Genomic DNA, 21,829 nt, shown 5'->3' on the forward strand with positions numbered 1-21,829 from the left:
AAAAGAAGCCCCAACATCATCAATCCGAAGCGCGTTGTGCATTATTTTAAGTGTGGGCTGTGCGATGTAAACTACGTCGGCTACACATGCCGGCACCTCTACCAACGTGCTGAAGAACACAAAGCGTCTCAGTCTTCAATCAGGAACCACATTAAAGAGCGCCTTGGGGCATACCCCAAGTGACTTGCAACACAGTTTCAAAATCCTGAAGAAATGCAAAATTACGCTGGACTACCTACTTTACGAGATGCTTTTTTATAAAAGAAAATAAGCCAAGCTTGAACAAACAGTCAGACTCAATCCGCGCAAAGCTATTTTTACAATAATTTACGGTATCTTCGTATAATTTATAGTTTTACTTTCGTCAACTCTCATATTAATTTATTCGTATTGTCTCCTTTGCAATTTTATCACTTCTATTTTACGCCTAGCGTTTACATATTTCCATATTTTATTGCCTGTATCATTCCCACGTCTTGAATTTAGTACATATAAGTAAAAATTTTCCTTTTCATCAGCTTGAAAATGACCTCAGCGAGGTCGAAACGTCGTTCAAAATTATTAGCACTAATTTTTATCTTGAAAGGCTTTTCTAGAGGACATTTTTGTTTTCAGAAGAGCGACCTAAGTTGATCATGGTAGTGAATTTGATGATCCAAGTATTGTACTTGAATACATGGCTATGAAATTTGAGAATTTGGGCAATAATGTCTAATCTTAGGTGGGCAAAAGTAAGAGTATTCAGACTGGGAATGAAAGCTAATGTTAAGAAAACTTCTAGGAAACTTAAAGACTTAAACCTCTGACAAGCTCTTTAAGAATTCGTCATGCTGTTTTGCACTCGACAAAAAAGGACAAATGCGTTCGACGCTGATAGTTTTAGGAAACGTGCTTTGCTTTATTCGGGTTTTGTTAGCTTCTTGGACAATTTGAACCGTCTAATCAACCTTAGAAACCTTGTCCGCATCGGTATGCACGCCACGCTGAGTCCACAACAGTTGTGATTTTTATAAGTGATACTATGATATTCATTGTTTTGATTTGGTCTTAAATTTCCATGAAGGGCTGTTCAAATGATCCTTAACTTGTATCGAAGACCGTAGGATAAACAATAAGAATCAAGGGTACATATAGGTTTAGGCATGGTCAGAATGGTTTACTTGTTACTTGAATATCTTATGTTAGAGTTTTAATATGTTGTTCGTGTCTCTATTTAGTTCAAAGGGAAGTTTTGTCCCTTTTTAATTCCTGACTGCTAGTGTCGATGCGTGTTGTTACCTTATGGGTTCATTCTTCAATTTGTTCCTTCCAAAAGCCGCCTGATGGAAGTTCCACTTTTAAGTTCTATTTGCTCACTATTTTATCATAATCATTCATTTTTTTTTTTATGCAAGAGATTTTGTCTGTATGAAAGAAACACGTGGATCGAATTTTTGTTAGTTCTTGGTTTCTTAGGCAAAGGTTTTTTTTTCCCAATACAAGGTTTCACGCTTTTCTTCAACACAAGATATAAAGTAAAATGAAAAACAAAAAAATTAAAATCATGAAAGCAAAAAGTTTATTGAATAAATAAATAGATAGATAAATAAATAAACAGCACGCGATTACAATTAGGGGTGGCGAATGGTAAATGCGAGACTAGCGTTTTTCTTTGCGAGCCCGAGACATTTTGACTTTTTCGATTACGAGACCGAGACTTCAAAGGCTTTTGAGTGCAAGCGCGAGACATTAAGACTCTTAAATTGCGAACCCCAGATTTGCTTGAGAGCTATGAGAATGAGCTAGAATGAGCTTGTACAAAAGTCTCACAAAGGATCCTTTTGTTGTAAACCCTTGTACGAAACATCAGATTTGAAGAACTGTCAACAGTCAATAAATTCAATTTTTTTCCTGGCCATTACCTAATTTCCGGTCAAGAGGTTTCGCTTGGTCGTTTCCCTTTGATTTTTTTGACTGACGTGCTGCCACTTACAACTCAAGTTGTCTGGAAGTAGTCAGAAAGAATGCGCGGCCGTGTTAGAACTCAGTTGAGTGTGAGGGCCACAAGTTTATTAGCCTCTGGCTATTAAGTGCTACCCTCTTTAAATAAAGGCTTTCATTCATTCATTTCCTTCGAGGTGGAAGCGTTCAAAACAATGAAGGAAACCGAAATGGGCATAAGGTCTTCTTCTTCTCATCGGAAGCGAAACCACGAATCACGTAAGTACTCTATATATAAATGTTGGTATTTATGAATGTGGCGACAATTCACTTTTCGTCTACCAGTAAAACTTCAATCCCGGCTTCGCGAAAACAACCACGCCACGCTTGGCCGCTAGTCAAGTCCCGCGGTCCTACAACTGTAAGCTACTATAGCTAGCTATGAAAGATCTAGGCCGCAAGTCGCACTGATGGTGGTTTTATCTGGGATTCTTTGCCCAAGATGGCAAAAGTTGGCAAAGTAGGTCGAACTATTAAAAATACACTCGATCGCTTTCCGGCGATTGCGTCGAAAGCGGGGAAATCAAAACCACCAGCTGTGTATACAGGAAATGAAAGTTAATATCCAAAAGATTAATTTTTCTGGAAAACAAAGTTAATTCAAACTAAGTATTTGATTAAGGGTCTATTAAGCATAGCATTTTCTTATTTGTTTGCTTATTTCAATTTATAGAAGACGTCATTTTAAAAAAACTAACAAACGAATCGGGACTTCGAGACCCTTAGCCTTGCAAAAAATCGAGACTCCGAGACTCCTTCGATTCGTATAAAAAACGAGACTGCGAGACGCACATAACCGCTGAAAAAACGAGACTGTGGGATCTACGAAATTCGACTAAAATTTTGCGAGACCCTGAGTTTTTGAAGGACCATTCACCACCCCTACAATTCGAGCTGCATTCAAAAATAAAGAGAATGTTCCATTTTTAAATCCTATTATTTTTACTTCTTAATTCGTGTATGGCACAAGACTGTGATAGTATTCCAAGAGTGATAAATGGTCGCATACATTTTCGCGCTGCAGAAAGCTGTGATAGTCATATGTATATTCTCATGAAAATCACGATAAGACTGCGTATTATGCATTAACGATAACCCTTGACCTACAAACAGACAAATGGACGCCGCACAATGGGCGATTAATGGAACTTATAGACACAGCTAAACTTGGAAAGATATTGGCCTCCTATTCCTTCATCGACATAATATGCGTGAAGTGTTTTGTATGAGAGCAAACAAACGACAATCAGCAATCTGCAAATAAAGAATGTTAACACCAGATCGGTCAGACCGGATCGCTCTTACCGAGTGTTTTAACAAGAATGGATTACATTCTCAACGTGTAAACAGCTGGCCATGAAAGTCACGGAACAAGAATAAAGACGTCAAATTTACATTTTCTAATATGAGCATTTGGAGACATGTTATGGGTCTACCTTTTTGGTCTTAACCTTAGCCTACGTTGTGTGTACCCAATGCACGGATGTTTTCATGTCTTCTAAAGAGATTTCCAAGCGTAAAATTTTTTAGCTGCAACAGAGCCGCTATTATTAGATACCACTTTAATAGCTTACCTCTGCTTGTGCATGGACGACTGATTTCAGTGTGTAAATTCCACTTAAAGTACACTTGACATTATGGTAAATGAATTTTGCCCCCTGCCTGAAAGTTGAGATACGTCGATAAAAGACACCTTTGCCTAGATTTGATCTTGAGCCGTACATGCAGTGAGTCACTTTTAGCGACGTTGGAGAAAAGAAAGAGACTTTTAGCGACGTTGGAGAAAAGAAAGAGACTAAAAAAGGAAAGATTCCACAAAGGTTAGAACTGACAAACAAGTTTTATGATTCCCACAATTTCTAGAAAGACAGTGGCTTTTTTATCGTTAGTATGACTTCAATTACCAAATCTTACTTGATGGAGTTAGCTTCCTAAAATCATAGGACCGATTACTTACGAGAGGTCTAACTCAAACCACGGTTTTACGCAATCAGCGAGCTTCAGCCTTTCTCCTGTTAAGAGTATTGATTTGATCAAATAAATGTCCTTCCATTGTTAGCTTTCGGCCTTCTTTGCCTGCTCATAAAAAGAAATGTTCAGATGAAAGGTTCAGCTAAATTGAGGCTTGTTTAGGAGCGGTTTTGCTTGTTTAGTAAACAACGGCTAAACTTTGTTTAGATATTCACACCGTAATCTCCAATATATTTTAGACTTAAATACGAACCTGCTGTATTCTAATACATGATCAAGTACCACCTAGGGATACTACTTTCGTGCGACCACCGTGGTAGAAGTGATATTAAACTTTCACAAACGGTCCTCGAACAAGAAACATACCTACTCTTCTACAACTTGAAATGTTTCGTAATTGAAGTCAGGGCACCTTACAACCAAACGGTTGTATCGGTGCGGAAAATATATTCTCTGCACGACTTAGAAACATAAAGATAAGATTTTAGACCACTTTAATTCTGACTATTAATCACGATAACATTTTTTTAAATATCTAGGGGAATTTCTAAACGTCACACAGAGGCAAAAACGTTCCCATATGAAGGACGCACTAGATAAAACCAAATAAGATAGGATTACATATTGCCGCAGCGCCCGTGGGTAAGATGAAGCGAATCCTGTGTTCTGATTGGCTACCCGAGCGGGCAAGATGGACCCATCTTGCCCGCTCGGGATTTCCTGCATTGATCCCGCGCATGAAAAAAATAGAATAAGAGCTACGTTCGTAACTCTTGGACAATTTCGGCGATGGAAACGCAAAAAGCGGCGGAAGATAGTCAAAACAAAGGAAACGGAAAGGACTTTCTTGAGTTTGTTGTGCTACAAACTTAGTTGGCTTTCTTTCCCAGCTCTCGAAGGAAACAAGTCATTCTTAACTCTTAATAAAGCGAAATCTTTTCGCAAGATAATAAATCCTTTATCAACCAAGCTTGTTCGGTCAAGATGGCTGGATATTAGCCTCGTTCTTTTTCCGCATTTTTATGGACCTCAACTTCGTCTCGGTCCATAAAAATGCAAAAAAAGAACTCGCCCAATATCCAACCATCTTGATCGAACAAGCTTGGTTAATAACGCTTATTTATTCGACATCAAATACACGGGAAGTGGTCTCCCAATCTTCCGAGCCCTAGGCTCATGATATAAGTGTTTCAATAAATCGACTACTATAATTTTGTTTTAAGTTTAGCCTACTACTTCTAAAAAAAACAGCACAAAGTCCTTGGAATGAGAAACATGGCTAGCATTCCAAAAAATGTCTCGTAAGAGAGTTTAAACTTTTACCTTGCATTACGTATATGTCACACAGTATTAACGAGAGGTCTTACATTCTTATCGCCCAAAATCTTAGATACGTGAGAAAAAGAAGACTGATTTATGCTAGTTTTGAAGGACAATGATTTCGATAATAGCCAGATTGATGTCAGGTGTCAATTTCGAACTGCTTTCCAGCAACCCAGATCATCACACTTTGTGCCTCATTGGATCACTACAGCAAATCATTGCTTACAACAGACAAGCTACGTACATGAATATATTGAGACAGCGATAGCATCACAATGTATTTCCTCAAAATGAAGACGAATAGATCGATACATGTACATTAAGTCAGGTCTTGATAACTCGCTATAAACATCGACATTGAACTGAACTTTGAATTGAAGAAGATAGATGAACTTGTTCTTAATGCATCGTCACTACAGTATCTATCTGCTCTACGAATTCCTTTCCATAAGTCATTTGGCTGATATCTTCCCTTCAGGGTAGAAACTGAGTCATTGTAGAGGGACTAGGTAAGCATTTAGTCAGTAAAAGCAGCCATATCTCATAAAAACTCTTTGAAACAGTGAGATATCCCTTTTCTTTTCGATATAGATCGTTTTCACTCTCACCCAATAAAAAAATAAATCGAAAACTATTCCATGGATAAGGTCAGGAAATTGCAATGTTATCTAGGAGAAAGGTAAAAAAGACACTCCTTCAAGTCTAAGGCCTTTTCGTTTTTCCAAACTTCAAATATTCGTCAAAATGTTTTGCACAAATTTGCAGAGCCCAGTATGGAGCCGCCATGTTGGTGCACCTCTTTGGTCCACCAATATGGCGGCTAGAAAATAATATAAACATTTGGAACTTACTTTGGCTATTTGGTCGACTGATTATCTGAACTGAACCAACAAACATAAATAAACACACTTTTCCTAACACTTAAACTCCAAAAAAGACTAAAAATCACTAGATAAGTGTATATTTTTCGACAGACACGATCAGAGCTGTATGTCACGCACAGCCACAACTGTGAACTTCAAATTGCGCTGGTTTCCAAACTAAGCACTCTATTGAGCTGAAAAGTTGAAAAGAGATATTACTTTAATCGCCCTTATACCTGAGGATAAAAATTTTCGTGGCTCTTTAGTTTTAAATTTTGGAATTTGATGACGTCACCTGAAAACGATCTATTAGAGAAATCCACAGTACAAAGTATCATAGAGAACTTGTCCCTTACCAAAATACTAATGTAGGGAGAAAACCCTGGACTTTTCAGAACTACTTTGATTATACGAACTAAACTTTGGAAGTTTTTCGCCAATCTCCTACAAAGTAGATAACTTTGATTTAACACCTAGTTTGTATTTCTTGGTCTCTTTCCCTCGTTACTTATATGAAGTGTCTGGTGCTGTTATTTTTATTTTTTTCAACCGCCGGTTTTTTTTTCTTTTTTTCTTTTTTTTTTTTTGTGGCTTTTTCCTTGTGGTCAATATTAGGTCAATATTGACCACAAAAAAACCCTCTATTCGCTCCGACGAAGGGCTAACGCTCGAAACGTTATTTACGTTTGTTTAGTTAGTATTTTGTAACAACAAAGAACGTGAGTGTTGTCAGCAGTGATACTTTAAAGTAGGGCTATACTTCTCCATTGCTAGTAATGTTTATTGTAATTTACTTTTTCGTAGTTTTTTTGATGAAAAAGTTATAATGTCACTATCGAAGATTGATAAAAACTGTCTGCATTCCTCTTCATATTTCCTTAAAATCAGGGACTAAATCAATTTTCCTCTTGTAGGATCATTTTATCCAGTTGGTAACAATAAATGTTTGTGATATTTAATTCTGAAAAGTTGGTTGAGAGGATCTAGTTTGTGATCAGGTAATTCGGTTATGTCAACTAAGTTGAAATTGTAAATTAGCCACCGTCACGGTAAGGAGTTATAAAGCTGACCTTTCGAGCGTTAGCTCTTCGACATTCGCTCTGACGAAATGCTAACGCTCGAAACGTCAGCTTTTTAACTCCTTACCGTGACGGTGCCTAATTTACAATTTCAACTTAGTTGAGACAACCAAATGACCTTGTTACCCCCAACGACGCAGCAGCACAGTTTCTTTAGAAACTTACCTCCTTTATTAGTTTGTGATCAGATTGAATACATTTTTCCCCAGCTCCCTCTTCAAACCTGCCTTACTTTATATTATTTTCAGTAGAGAGTTAAGTTGACGCCATAGCATTCTCGTTAATGTGTGCAAAATAGTGAAGTGAAAGCCCGGAAGTGTCACTCTGTTGATCTCAGTAAGAAACATACCGTCGATCCTCAAATTTTTCAGTTTTAGAATCACTGCACCACGGTCACAGTGTGCCAACACTTTTCAAATCGATCGCTTTCGGTTTAGCAAGAGCACAAGTATGACCAACTATGGATGCTACTAAATAATAATAGATGTATGTACTTTCTCAGGTTTCTTACTTGACACGTAAGTACTTCTTCGTGTTTCCTCCTTAGTACTTCCTCAGGTTTCTTACTTGACACGAAAAACTCAACGTCAGTAAAAATTAAATTTTGGGGACATAGAGAAAGTGTGCAAGTAACACAATATCATCATCTTTTAGAACTTGCGATCTTCCTGCCGACTAATGATTCACCTGCACGTCAATTACTAAAATATAATTATCAAAATTTGGTGTTTTGATATTTGATATGATCTGCTTTTTCAATCTTTACGATATCGCTAAGTTGTTAACGCTTCGTTTACATAAATAACTTACGCTTGCCAATGTCAGAGGAAAGAAATGCATATGGTTTGCTGATGACTGAGATGGCACGAAGTGTCCATTAAAGTCTTCAACGAAATGAAATGGATGACATGTTTTTAGGTAACTGAAAGTAAGAATGCACATCAAAATTCGTTTCATATTTGAGAGTTTGGAGAAGACGTGCTTGAAAAAGGAGGGTGCTGTTATGTAATGTTCTGTACCGATGACCGAAATAGGCATTTTCGCAACAAACATTTTCATCTAATTTACTGGAAAAACTACCTTCATCGTTTGAGGTTGGGCATTGACCAGCTGATATCATTAATAACTCAGAACCACCGCTTGGAAACATAGATACGCTGCCGGTAAACGAAATAGCGAACGTTCGAGGAGTTCTGGAAGGACCTAAATATAGGTAAATTAATACAACTGATTAAACGCGTTGTCAGGGGGAGAAAAACACGGAAGAACAGCTTGGGCTCTTGTGACTTATTTGAAACTTGTTTATCCTCAATATAGTCTGATCCATTTTGTAGGCATTAAAAGATTGCGCCCTCCTCAATTGAAAAACATTCCTTGATATAAAAGAGTATCAAACATGAAGGATTGACGTCACTATCAGGTTTCGCAAAGCAAGAAAAGGATGTCAGAGAGACTGATGTTTTCTTTAAGAAGCAGATGATTATATATTTGTCGATACCGTTGAAGGAAAAAGATCTCCAATTGTACATAGACTATGGATAATTAATAACACTCGGAAAATGTCGGCAGAAATATGTCAATCATCCAACAAGAGATAGCTTCATCGTATTTAGAAATTTAGAGATTCCAATACACCGATTTACCTCTATTACCATTATAATTATTATTATTATTATTATTATTATTATTATTACAATCATTATTATAGAATTTAATAATAGTTTTGTTCTTGGAAGTTTAAAGTTCTTATTTCATAGTTTTTATTCAAATACTGTCTTCGCAAGAACACAAATGTCATGGTACAACAGACGTAAACTTTTTACGTGAGGAGGAAAACATTTGAAATTTGGAGACATTATCAATACTATGTACTTATTGACTAAGTGGGAGGGCCAGACAGAAAAATATTTGGCTTGTAACCATGACGTACGGACCGAGCGCAGTGAGGTCCGTGCGTCATGAATGAAAGCCAAATATTTTCCCTTCCTTCACGACCAAACTCAGTCAATAAACATTTTATCATATGAGCACTGGTTAAGTTTTGAAAGTTTTGAAAATTTTGTTTTAGCTTGATAGGACGCGATAGAACTGGTGCGCGCGGGAAATCCACAAAAACGTTACAATAAAAACTTTTCCTTCAATTTTTTTTTTTCGAGTCAGAATAAGAAACTCACAATTAATCGAAAAACGTGACCCATTTTCTCATTTCCCATCACTGCCGCCCTGCAACAATAGCGAAGAAAGGTTTAATTTTTTTGCAACAAAGCCGAGCAACTGCACTAGGACCAGAAGATGGAATGTAAGTTGAATCATCATTTCCTAGTTCGTATTTCCTCGCTAGTTCATGATCAATTCAGGTAAACATTTAAGACCCAATCATTTTTAGTTGAATGAGTGATAATAAAAATGTATATCGATGAAATATTTACCGACATAACATGTGAGTGGCAACACACCAATGCCATTAGGTTTAGCTAAAGGCTGTGATAGGAATTTACCCTTCCTCACCTTAAACATCAGAGAGAGTTAGTCTTTGCTAGTTTAATTTAGAAAAAAGAGAATGTAACTTATGCCAAATTTAGACTAACAAAAAATGTTAAGTTAAACCACGTTTAATCAAATGGAAAAAAAGACTGAACGTGCTCATTGATTAATAACTGACTTAAATCTTAGCAGCACGACAAATATCAGTTTAAGCAACTTCTTTAAAGACAACCATTTTGAACTGTGTTTAAAAAAACATCTTCAAAACGCGTTTTTGCTTTAGTATTAATAATGGTTACAAGGTTAAGCGTCAACGTATTGTTCGTTAGTCGTTCAAGTAGACGTGGTAAGAGATTCTTGGGTATCACTAAAGAGGACACTTTGAATAATGAAATTTTAATGTTGCTTAATTTGGGCTTATTTTGATTTATTTGGAGTGTTCGCACTTTACTCACCCAAATTCTCAAACTCTGAAGAAGGCATATAGATAAACCCAGTAAACATGGAAGTTAAACCTGGAATTTATTTGTTGCTTCGTACTACTCGGAAACTTTTATGAGCAATATTTCTTTAGAGACGTTTTTTTTTTATTCGCACATGTACCGTATAGCGCGATTATCAGGGTCGTAAGCTCTATTGAATTAACAAGCGGTGATGTGGTGGGAATGAAAAGCCCTCCAGCGAAGTTTGAAAACCTCAGTGACTGAATGACTTAACGCAATACATGTATCTTGAATTCTTTTTTACATAATTACACAATACTCCTAATTGAACGTTGATGCATCAAAACACGTTGTATTCTCGTGATGGGTCCCATTCAGTAAGCGCAAATCTGAAATGGGGCCAAAGAACACGCAATTATTTACCGTGACAGTTTGATTGATTATCCATTAACTATCCTTAAAACACTTCTACAATGAAATATGATCTTTGTGGGCAAGATTAAAGAGAATAGTTATGATTAGAAAGCGATGTACTTCCGCTGAGGATTTCAATCAATCGTCTCAAATTTTTCTCATGATTTTTAGCACGTTAACATTTGGCTTGCCTAAAATACCATCAATCAACATTGCCACGGAAAGTAATTATCACCAACCGCAAAGCTATTATCATATTTGTGGGCGGAAAAAGTACTGATTTATTTGTCTTTTTTGTTTCGCGAGTCATACTGAAAACGTCACGTCGAAAGCAAAAATACACATTCAAATAGTTCCCTTCCATACCGACACTATTTTGGTCTTTAACCCACCCTTAGTCCAACAATCCAGAAGCAAACAGTGCAAATATCTCTCATCAAATCTCCATGAAAGCAAAGAGGTGCTTTGTACCTTTATACACTCTTATCAAACAAACAAACTACCGTAACTCCGGTGCATAATTGTGAACGTCTGTTTTCACTGTAAAGGTGTCTATCCCGCCTACGTAAAACATTCTAATAAAAAGTTCAATTGACTTAACTCTGCGCAGCTTTACGCATTCCAACAAATTAATTTCCAATGAATAGTGTGCAATCCCCACAGAGTTAAGAAAGATTTTATCAATAACAATTTTTACCACTATTGATAAGGAAGACGCCTATTAATGGGTCTGTTTGCCCTCTCATTATCTTTACAAAGTTTCTTAAAAAGTGCAACAGGTGTTGTTGCTAGGTGCGACAACTGTTGTTACATACTGTGAAGGTGTCTCATTGCAAAATGCGACAATTGCTTATTTTACAAAGCGCAAAGATTTTTGCAATTGTACCAGCACAGACTCGCCCAGATTTCATTTGAAACTCGTTTTCTAACGGTAGCGAGACTGATCAAAGGAAATGTAAAACATCATCTCTCAAAATAATATGCACTTATTGACTGAGTGGGAGGGCCGGACTGGGAAATATTTGGCTCTAGGTCACGACATACGGAACGAGCCAGCGAGGTCCGTGTTTCATGAACGTCCCGTCCAGCCCGACCTAAATCAGTCAATAAGCATTTTATCATGACCTCTGACTAAGATTTGGAAAATTCTGAAAAGTTTCTTTTAAATTAAAAAGGACGCGACAGACTAGTGCGCACGGGACAACCACAAAAAAGATTTTACAATAAAAACTTTTATTTTTTCTTTTCGAGTCACAACAAGGAACAGACGATTAATTGAAAATTGTGACTTATTTTCTCTTTTTTCTTTTCCACTGCTGTCACTCGTTTTTTTTGCAACAACAGCGAACAATGTCGCCGCATAAGTACACCAGGGCCGGACGACTTTTTCTGGACCGGCTCACTTCAACCTGTCCGGCCCTATGCACGTCAGCTGTCACTATGGTATTCCATGGGATAGCGCGAGCGGGGTCGGACCCGGACGGATCATATATGATAAAATTGCTTCCGAATAGAGAGATTTTATCCATTAAAATTAAAAACAATAAATCCCTGCACCATGTAAGATCAATTGTTCATCTTCATGTCCACCTACACTTGCTCAAGACTGACAATAAGATGTGCATTATTAAAGAAAAAAAAAATTCCTTTCTTGAGATTAAAAATAAAAAAAAATAAATAATGTCTTTCTGGTTTCAAGGAACTACGGATGGAAACCTTAATGACTCGAAAAAAATCCTTGAGGGTTATATTTTTTCCTTAATCTGCTCACCGCACGACGATGTTGCCTTTTATAGAGATATCGTCATTATATTTTGGAAGATTTAAAGACCCTATCGGTGCTTAGCTACATTTATCAGTTAGGTAGGTAATTCTGCGAAGGTATTGCAACAGATGGACCTCAGAAGCACTTTGCGTGTTAGTGTACGTGGAGTAATTTTTTCCACCTGTTTGTTTGGTTTTCATGATCTATCCGTGAAGTTCTTGTAATAATCTTTTACAAAAATTGAGTGTAATGGTCAATTATCAATCTTTTAATATCCCTTTCTTCCTTCCTTTACAGGTCATTTTGGTCTTCTACCTCACTCTCATGAATCATGTTGAGTCGTGGAAGACCCAAAAGAGATCAACCCGCTGGTGGCTTCGCTCTCATTTAAGACTGAATAAGCCTTGTATGGGAGGTAACCTAATGAAAATTGATACAAACCAATGCATAGTCTCTAACGGGAAACAGATGTGTAAAGCAAAATCTAATGGCTGGTATACCAAACTTCCCACAACGAGTAAGTATTTGTAACTTAGCTAAATTCATTTAAAGATAATTGATATCTTCTAATTATGATATTTGGCCCATTTGAATTTAAAGGACTGATGGTGTTGATCAAAAAAACTTCAGATATCAGTGTACATATTAGTGCTGATAAATGTATTTTATCCGATTAGATTTAGATCATGTACACGAAATAGTCATAGATATATTAACGGGTGCTTAAATGTTCATTGTTTTATAAGGGTTTCTCAATTTCAACTTAAATGAAAACAAGTTTTGCAATTAAAAGACTATTAAAAACGAGTCTTTAAAGAGAGCATTTTCCTCCAGCATAAAAAAATTTTGTAATAGTGATTTGTAATAGTTTTCCAAGAGGTTTCCCCGATAAAACATTTCATCAAATATTGAAAACGAGGCGAATAGTTAACATACAATTGGTCGCGTGTTGAACTGCATCATTACATTTGAAAAACAACTTCAAGGGATAAAAATTAATGAAAGGAAAAAAACACAGCCACGATCAGTCACGAGAAATATGGCTCACTCACGTCTATCCATTAAATGGATGTGACGCCAATTATTCGTCTGGAATGTACTTCGTCAATCAAAAGAACTAAAGTACAACAAAACAAAGCAATTACAGACTTGCAAGGTTAACCTTGCATGACTTCCCGACAAGTTCCCATGTAACCATTGTACTCTTGCAATTTCAAGGTTTCCAGCTGGTTCAATTAAGAAGGAAAAAATGCATCCAATTTTCCGACCACCTTAACAGGAACTTTTCATTAAAAGTCATCAACGGTACGACTGTCACTTTTGAGGTGAGTTTAAAGAAGATTGATATTTATGACTCTCATAGACGGCTAGCATTGATGTTTTTATTTGTTCGACATTAGCCATATAAATGGCAAATTAAACTCATCGATAAGTTGTTACTATGAAAAGGACTCATCGGTCTCAATATCAGGTATTTAAGGATGATTGGAAACCACTCTTACAGATACTTATGAAATCACGTAGGAGGCCACTTACGAGCATGCACGCCCAGTTTGAAAGAAAAACGTTGGTCAATTAGAGGAAATAGAACAAAACATGGATATTAAAACCATGACTACACCTCTTTCTTCCAAGTTTGTAGGCTTTGATAGAGGGAGCTCTCCTGGTGATTATTTCATCATCATAATTTTTGTTTTTTATGATTATAAGCATTATTGTAGTCAACATTATCATTGCCATTCTTTTTATTACTATTGTTATTATTATTAAAATAAATTTTAAACTCATAAAAACACTATTTAAAGACATGATTCGGCATGACTCATGCCATCATCAGTTTACTGAGGTGAATCATTTATTTTGTCTTTTAACATTTCATCAATATTACATTATAAACTTAGTACAAATGGGAGTTTTAAAATCAGTGTACCGTTAAAATAGTGCAACTAGACATGTCCACGCGCAAGAGTAACATTTCGAGGATCTTTTTATGCTAAAAAAGTTGTGACAGTTGTTGAAATTACCATAACTATTATCATCATACGATACGGGAAACCAAAATGTTTCTCTTCATTTCTCGAATGCAAATAATTCGTTGCTGTTCAGCATTGAGCTGCCATTTAGCGCGCGAGGTAAGCACCATTTACTCGAGTTAAATGCTGATAAGTATGATTCTTTCCTTTTACAGGAACAGCAATGTGATCATACCATTAATGGCAATTTCCTGTTTGCCGAGAAACGAGTTGAAAGACTATATCAATATCTACACAAGGTCGAAAATACGACTTTGTGCTTGGGCGTACATAGAAACTGCGACGTAGACTTATCCCTAATAAAAGCAAATGGAGATGATGGGCGCTGTCTGTTTCAGAAACATAGAAAGCGAATATAAACTATTCGTAAAAATGCCTTATTGACAATTTGGAGAAAATTTGAAAAATCTAAATGTCTTCCTAAAAGTTTCGTCGTTGTCTTACAAGAACAATGGTTGTCAAAGATATGTACCGTTTTTAAGATAACTTTTTTTAATATATAATAGAGTAAGTTTTCATATTGTAAGAACTAATTTTGATATATTTAGTTCATTTTATCTTGCAACTTTTTAAATATACATTAGAATAACTTTTTACATTGTAAGAGCTTATTTTGAAATATTTAGTTAATTTTATCTTGCAACTTTTGATGTGAATTTCTATCTAATAAATAAAGACAAATTATTGACATAATTCAACGAAGAGGCCATCCTGTTTCTATGTCATGTAGGAGTTTGTCAGAACAGCCTATCAACCATAATTTCAAACCACTGTTAGCGATACATAACGTACTAAACGAACTAGATGGTCCTAAGACCACCAAGATTGGATATGGACAAAAAAGTATTGAGAAAGACTTCAACTTTTAATACAAACGGAATAATAAGTGATAGCTTACATTGCATCATCCCCAAAAATCGTTTTTCTAAATACTCAAGTCTGTCAAAACTTTTGCGAATTTATTCGGTAAAGCAATAAGTTGGAATCAGCTACCGACATATTTTTTCCTCTCTACGGCTAGGTTGCATAAAGAGGATCTAGAATTTTTTCCGGGATTTTTTGAAAGCAGAGTAGTGATCTCCTAAGAAATACAGAGGGACTCTGATCTTCCTCTTCAAACTATCATCATATAGTTGATCCATCGATGTGTGTCTCTATTTAAATTTCCTTTGCAAGAACAGCGATGCGACAATACCAATTTTATGAACAGCTCCTCTTTGACGAAAGAAGACTATATCAATTTGTACACATGATCAGGAAAACGACACATGCCTAGGTGTACCAGGAGACTCTGATAAAAGTTTGTCTCCTTATGAGATTGATGGTCGATGTTTATTCAACAAACAAAGGAAACTATTTACAACTAAGGAATGTGGTGTATCTGTAACGCCCCACATTGGAAATCGGAGGATACAAAAAAAATCTCACACAGTTGGCATATTGAGGAGAAAAAAAAAACAAAGAATCTGTTAATGTATCTGAAAATTAAAATTGCTACCTTTCTGAAGACTAAAGACCAAACATTAGTCAACTTCGCATGATAAGACGGATAGGACGTAAAGCCGGAGGTCCCTTCTCCTGCACCTATCAATTAGTTAATTTCGACAGGGGACGTTAAAGAACATCACGAGATTACTGTGATGTGGTCTGGCCTGATTACTGGGAATGGGGGGAGGGGGCATCTGTAAAATTTATTCTTTATTTATTGTAAACTACCGCCGGCAGTCTGGAAAAGTCCCCCGCACAGTGTTGTAAAGCGCATTCAGGAGCATCTACAAGGAAATTCGCTATAGAAATTGATCTATATTATTATAATATTACTCTTCCCTCTCCCAGATATCAACCAAAATGACTGCGAAATTACACAGTCATCAATTCCTCTCCTTTGCTCAATTTTTACTGGTCTTTATACGTTGATCAAAACTGCTCTACACGAATAAAAACACAGGGAAAAAAAGTTAATTAGGGAAGAAGATATGTGAGAGTAACCTTGATTTTTACAATAACTAATATGACGCAGCAATACTATCAAATAGAACCATTCGGATTAAAAAAAAGTGTAAAAACCTACGATTAAAGGGTTAATAGATGTAAATGTTTTGTTTAGCTGGTTACTAACCATAAAGAGACAATATCAACGGCATTTAAGCCTAATTAAATTTCTTGACGGCGATACCTTTTCCGGGATCTTAACTACGTTGACCACTTACACAGAATTGACGTTTGTACTTTGAAAGGAATTTTATAGTTTGTAACCTTGCGTCTATTTAAGACTACTACGGTCGTTACAAAAGGGGTAAATCTCACTTCTATAAGGAAAGAGGTCATACAGGATGAACCTGGGAAGAATTTTGCACTCTCACGTATGTGGGCTTGTTACATTCCAAAATCTCATTGTTGTTTACTTTGGTCTGTCTGTAAATTTTGAAGGGCTTATCTATAGATTGGGATCTGATGAGTTCTTTGTTTTATTTTTATCCCATTTTAGGCCATTTTCATGTACTTGGTGGTTCTTATGATGAAAACTGAATCGAGGACAACCCAACTACATCAGACCCTTTGGAGACTTCATTCTCATTTTAGACTCAAGAGGCCTTGTAAAGGAGGTAACCTTGTAAAAATTGCCACGCAACAATGTACAGTCTTTGACGGGCAGAAGCGATGCGAGGCAAAATGCAGTGGTTCCCGGATCAAAGACCCAACAACGAGTAAGTAAATAACCAAAAGAATGCGTTTCAATGTGTTCTATTTGGTTGTTTTTCGAAGAAAAAAATTTGCTGAACTAAGAAAATTATTTACGTTTTCCGCTTTGGTTAAACTATACCAAACGATTCCTGATTTTACATTTATGGCACCAGTCTTCAAACATGAGCCTGTAAATTTTATGTTATCCGTATAAATTCGCATGGCTACAGTATAGTAACAATGGAATTCATAGACAGAATTCTAAACAAATTCACTCAGAATAATCAAGCTTCCTCACCCCTGATCATTCGAAACCCAGAAACAACTTGATTAGTGAGAGAAAACTTCTTTCACTGAAAATAAATGCATCTTCACAAACCTTTGGGACTAAGCTTGGGATAAACATCCAACATAGCCAGAGCCTGTGATGGATGGATGCCTAGCAATAAGCAAAACTTAAAAAACTTCACAACAAATTAATCAGTTAAACTCTTCCCTACGTGACGATGACAACGTCTTTGGAAAGAAATGGTCCAATACCATTTCTTTCGTTGTTAAAACGTTGTTTTTATCACGTAAGGCTAAATTCCTCCAAATTAAAAATTTTTCTCTCGAGTGAGCAAAAGGTGTGATTGTCATGACATATACAAAAGATCGTCGTAATAATACGTCCGAACAGACTTATCATTGGTATGAGGAGAGGCACCTTTCGAGGGGTTAACTTCAAATTGTGGAGCATTTTTAGCATTAAAGCAGTTTTTAAACTGCAGATTAAAAACAATACAGAATGACTCTTTTCCAGAAGTTTTCTTTTTATCAGTTTCAACATATATTAATTTCAGCATCAATATTAATTGCATATTAAGAAACTTGGTGGCTCAATATTACACTTCCTGGGCTTAAAATAAAAGTGAGTTGCAGTAAAAGATTCTGCAATCTGATCGGTTACTTAGAGTGGAAGGAGCCTTCTGACCTATTTCGGTTGCTTCCAGAAGCTTTAAAGAAACAGTTCTGTGAAAAATATTTAATGTGGGCTGTGCCAGTTCTAACTGAGAAACGGTCCTTAAGCTAGCTTTCCACTGTTCTAAAATTGTAAGTCAGCTGTCCATTGCCAACGCAGTAAAGCGGCGTGGCTTCAAGGTTACCACTTGCCATAGCCACAAGTTCTATCTTTCAATTTCCTATATGAAGTAAAGGTTTCCACAAGGCCTTCAAAGCTGCGGTATTTTTTTTTTAAGTATTCAAAGTTTGCAAATGGAGTAATTTGCATCTCAATTTGCAAATCGTGCCACTTAATGACAAAGCAATTTTGGGGCATAATTCAAGTTAAACCACAAACTTGATTATTATGACTGGATGCAAGTGTCCAAATAGAATTTTGTTGCAAATCTGATAATCTTGAACACTTCCATTTTTCGCTGACGAGTGTGTTTTGCGTTTCGCCGTAGGATTTGAGTTTCTACAAAAAAGAGGGAAAAGCTGCATCCAGTATATCCATGACCAAAACATTACATATACATTAAAAGTTGTGAAAAACGCCATGGTTACTTTTGAGGTGAGTATTGTTTTAAGAGGATCGTAATTTCAAACAGGTATCAACGAACGCTTTTCATTCCACTAATTTATTCGTGTTTTTCTCGTTGCCATGTTCCCACCAATCATGTAGCTCCACTTTCTGCCTTTAAAAGCACACACAACCCACAATTCCCCTATTCGCTCCGACGAAGGGCTAACGCTCGAAAAGTCAGCTTTTATAACCGTAACGGTGGCCAATTTGCCATTTCAACTTTGTTGATATATTCAAGTAATTTCAAATAAGTTCACTAAATATCTGATAAACATATATATACTGACAAAAAAAGTCTTTGGTTAAATAATTTTAATTACTGATATCTATCAACTGAACCTAGAAGTCGAAGATTAACTCAAATGCTTAACAATGACGATCACGTGTTTCTAGCCAATTACACGCCACCTCAGAAGATACTAGCAAAAGAATGTCACTGTTTATGCAAATGATATTTTGTGACCATGTTTTCCGTATCAATACTGAAGATAGCGCCTGTCAGTTGAGACAGTGTTTATCTTTCTGGGGTCATTAACTTGATGTCACGGGGGGGGGGGGAGGGGTTATATAAAGAATAGCGTCAGTCACTTGAGACAGTGTTTATTTGTATGGGCTTATCAGTATTGTCTGCAACCATTACATTACTAGTTTCAAAAGATCTTTCCAGCGCAATCGCGTTTTCCTATGTTATATCAAATTATCGGTAGTAATTTGCCCAATAATGCATAGCAATATGTTTATATGTCGATATGTTTAATTGTTTATATTGCGTTCGCAGGAAGGGCGCTGCGACAGTAACTCCGATGACAATATCCTGTTTGAAGAGACAAGAGTGGGAAGACTATACCAATATAAGTACTTAGCTGTTAATAGGACAATGTGCATAGGTGTCCATGATAACTGTAGTCATAACTTATCCCTAATAAGAACAAGCAGTAACAGAACAGATGGTCGTTGTTTATTCAAAAAACAGAGAAGTAAACTTTCGGCTACGAAACGACCCTTATTTTTCATATATAGCGATTTATGAGAAAAGATTGAAATAAACATTTCCGATCTTGACGATACCGTGATTGCGCCATTGAAATTTCAAATGTATCCCCATATAAAAAAACAAAAAAAAAAACACTCGAAAAAAGTTTTGGTTTCGACTTCAACGACGTTAGTCTGTGAGAAAAATGGCTTTAAACGATCTAAAAAGTCGTCAAAGAAAGCCAGAATGTTCAAGCTTGTGTAAAGCTATCATAATCGATACGCATAAACTATTCATGAATTGACCCCTTCTGTGGAAAATGTGTCGCTAAATTAGGAAGATCAGGAATCGACTTATCATGTAGAGCTGGTCTCTAAAGAGTCACGTGCACGAGACGAAGATCCATGTGTTATCTTTGCACCTGGGCGCTAAAACTCTTTCAGTGTTGCTTACCTCCTTTCATTGACGGGAAGGTGTGACAGTTTGGTAACGAATTGAGAGGTCATCACAATAAACTGCACAATAGTTCAAACTACTTGAAGTATACTTAGCCGACGCAGTATCATTTTGCCTGAAGAGGTTACATAATCGTACAATTTAATGGTATTTCGGCCTCTTGAGCCTTCTCTCAGCTGATCATGCGACTGTTAAAAGTCAGCTAGCCATTCTTAAAAGAATAACGAATTTACCAGAGCCCGTTTAGCACGAGCTTGTATCTGTGCACTCAGAGCGATGAAGGGCGAGGTGGCGGGAAGTTCGTGACGAGAGATGGTTCCCCACGCGACTTCGGTGCTTGTCACTTTGTAGCAGAGTAACTTGCCAGAGAAGCATGGCTATGATCATGATTATGTGTTTCTATGCATTTATTGAAATACCTTTCACTTTAATAGAAGGCATATATCACGAAGCATTTAATGTAAAATACATTTGAGACTATTTTAAGATTGCTCAATATCATGAGAATCTTCACACAACAATATCGATCCTAGAGATTCCTTTTTTACCTTATTTTGCTTCGTTTGATATTATAACTGGCGTTTTTGCCTTGAGTCAAAGTTCTTATCTCAGGCTTTTGACCTTGCACGCCTTTATTTGCTTGAGCTGGTTCCTGAAGCAATAACTGCCCTTGCGTTGAGCTTGCATCTTTTGCAGGCACGATGTTTCCTTTGTTTAAAATCTGCACCTTCCCGTTCGGAATTTGTGACTTTTTGCAACAATCATTTGTAGGGCAAATACCAACACATAATTCATCACAAATCGCCGGGCAAATGGGTGCAGCATTTGCCGCTGGTATGCCGGGAGGTCCGGGTGGCCCCGGAGGTCCTGGTGGTCCGGCAGCTCCTGCATCCCCGGGTTGTCCCATCGCCCCGGGAGTTCCCATGGCACCTTGAGGATCTTTAGGTCCTTGGATTCCTGGGAAACAAAAGTATTTTGGAAATTATCATTTGCTTTTTGCGCATTTGATATAAGTTTATTCATTCTTAGTCGATATAGTGTGTATAAAACCGACCTCATTAACACCCTAGTCACCAAACGCTTTACAGAGACGTATTTCGCAAAGGTGACCTCTCATGGGTAAAATCCGCTTTCTTGCGGAGCGGGCTGATTATGAGTTGGCTGTTGGTCACCATATTTGTAAAGAAAACTCCTCAGGGTGATCACCTTTGCAGTCAAAACGTTGCAGGAGAGAGTTACCAGACTTCACATTTAATCCTATATTGCGCGCCTGGCGGTGGATTGAAGGTATCAGTGCTACGACTTTTGCGGACTTGTTTCAGCCACAACTCGGCAAACTTTGGCTGTTTTGGCCACTTATGAAACTTGAGTGTCTCCACATGTGCTCGCACTGTATAGAGGTCGGGAGAACGCTTATCATTGTCGCAAAATCCAACAGAACAGCGAGCGTGATTTGGCATTTTAATGTGTTCGCCATGTGTTGGCCGCGCGCTCGCCCCAATCTTTTTGCGCCCCTGGCAAGATGGCGACCATTAACCTTGAATCGGTCTATTGTATTTTTTTTTGTAAGTAATTGTCTCCTCATGGTGCAAAAATGAAAAGAGGCACTGACTTACTTAGTTTTCTAGAATGGTACATGGCATGTACAAGTAACAATTAACCATTTCCTTAGAACGCCACTGATGCATACATCATTAGTCATACCGACACTTGAATTGGTCATGGCATGAATTTAATTTGGTTTTAATTAACTTAAAATGCAAATTCACAAATTTCTTAATCTGTGTACATTA

General features: G+C 37.0%; 1 protein-coding gene across 4 annotated transcripts; it reads left to right on the top strand.

Annotated features, from left to right (window-relative positions):
- The first annotated feature begins 1,970 nt into the window (after positions 1–1,970).
- LOC148719207 (uncharacterized) lies at positions 1,971–19,736 on the top strand. 4 transcript variants are annotated; one of them, XM_088740492.1, is made up of 5 exons: positions 2,023–2,199; positions 3,094–3,800; positions 12,620–12,839; positions 13,541–13,647; positions 14,511–15,048. In XM_088740492.1, exons 3-5 carry the CDS (start codon positions 12,647–12,649, stop codon positions 14,712–14,714), a joined length of 504 nt encoding a protein of 167 aa, XP_088596618.1. In that variant the 5' UTR covers positions 2,023–2,199; positions 3,094–3,800; positions 12,620–12,646; the 3' UTR covers positions 14,715–15,048. The 4 variants fall into 4 exon arrangements, with proteins under 4 accessions (XP_088596617.1, XP_088596620.1, XP_088596618.1 ...); XM_088740491.1 differs by lacking the exons at positions 3,094–3,800; positions 12,620–12,839; positions 13,541–13,647; positions 14,511–15,048 and adding exons at positions 16,844–17,063; positions 18,489–18,595; positions 19,386–19,736 and having other exon boundaries at positions 1,971–2,199; XM_088740494.1 differs by lacking the exon at positions 3,094–3,800 and having other exon boundaries at positions 2,022–2,199.
- The last annotated feature ends 2,093 nt before the right edge of the window (positions 19,737–21,829 follow it).

Source organism: Stylophora pistillata, chromosome 12, assembly GCF_964205215.1.
Source record: "Stylophora pistillata chromosome 12, jaStyPist1.2, whole genome shotgun sequence".
In the NCBI taxonomy this organism is placed as follows: domain Eukaryota; kingdom Metazoa; phylum Cnidaria; class Anthozoa; order Scleractinia; family Pocilloporidae; genus Stylophora; species Stylophora pistillata.

Excerpts from the sequence above, each read along its gene's own strand:
- LOC148719207 (XM_088740490.1), top strand. The coding sequence starts at position 16,689 with ATGAACCTGGGAAGAATTTTGCACTCTCAC. Across the intron at positions 16,719-16,843 it reads GAAGAATTTTGCACTCTCAC|GCCATTTTCATGTACTTGGT; the intron begins GTATGTGGGCTT and ends ATCCCATTTTAG. Across the intron at positions 17,064-18,488 it reads GATCAAAGACCCAACAACGA|GATTTGAGTTTCTACAAAAA; the intron begins GTAAGTAAATAA and ends GTTTCGCCGTAG.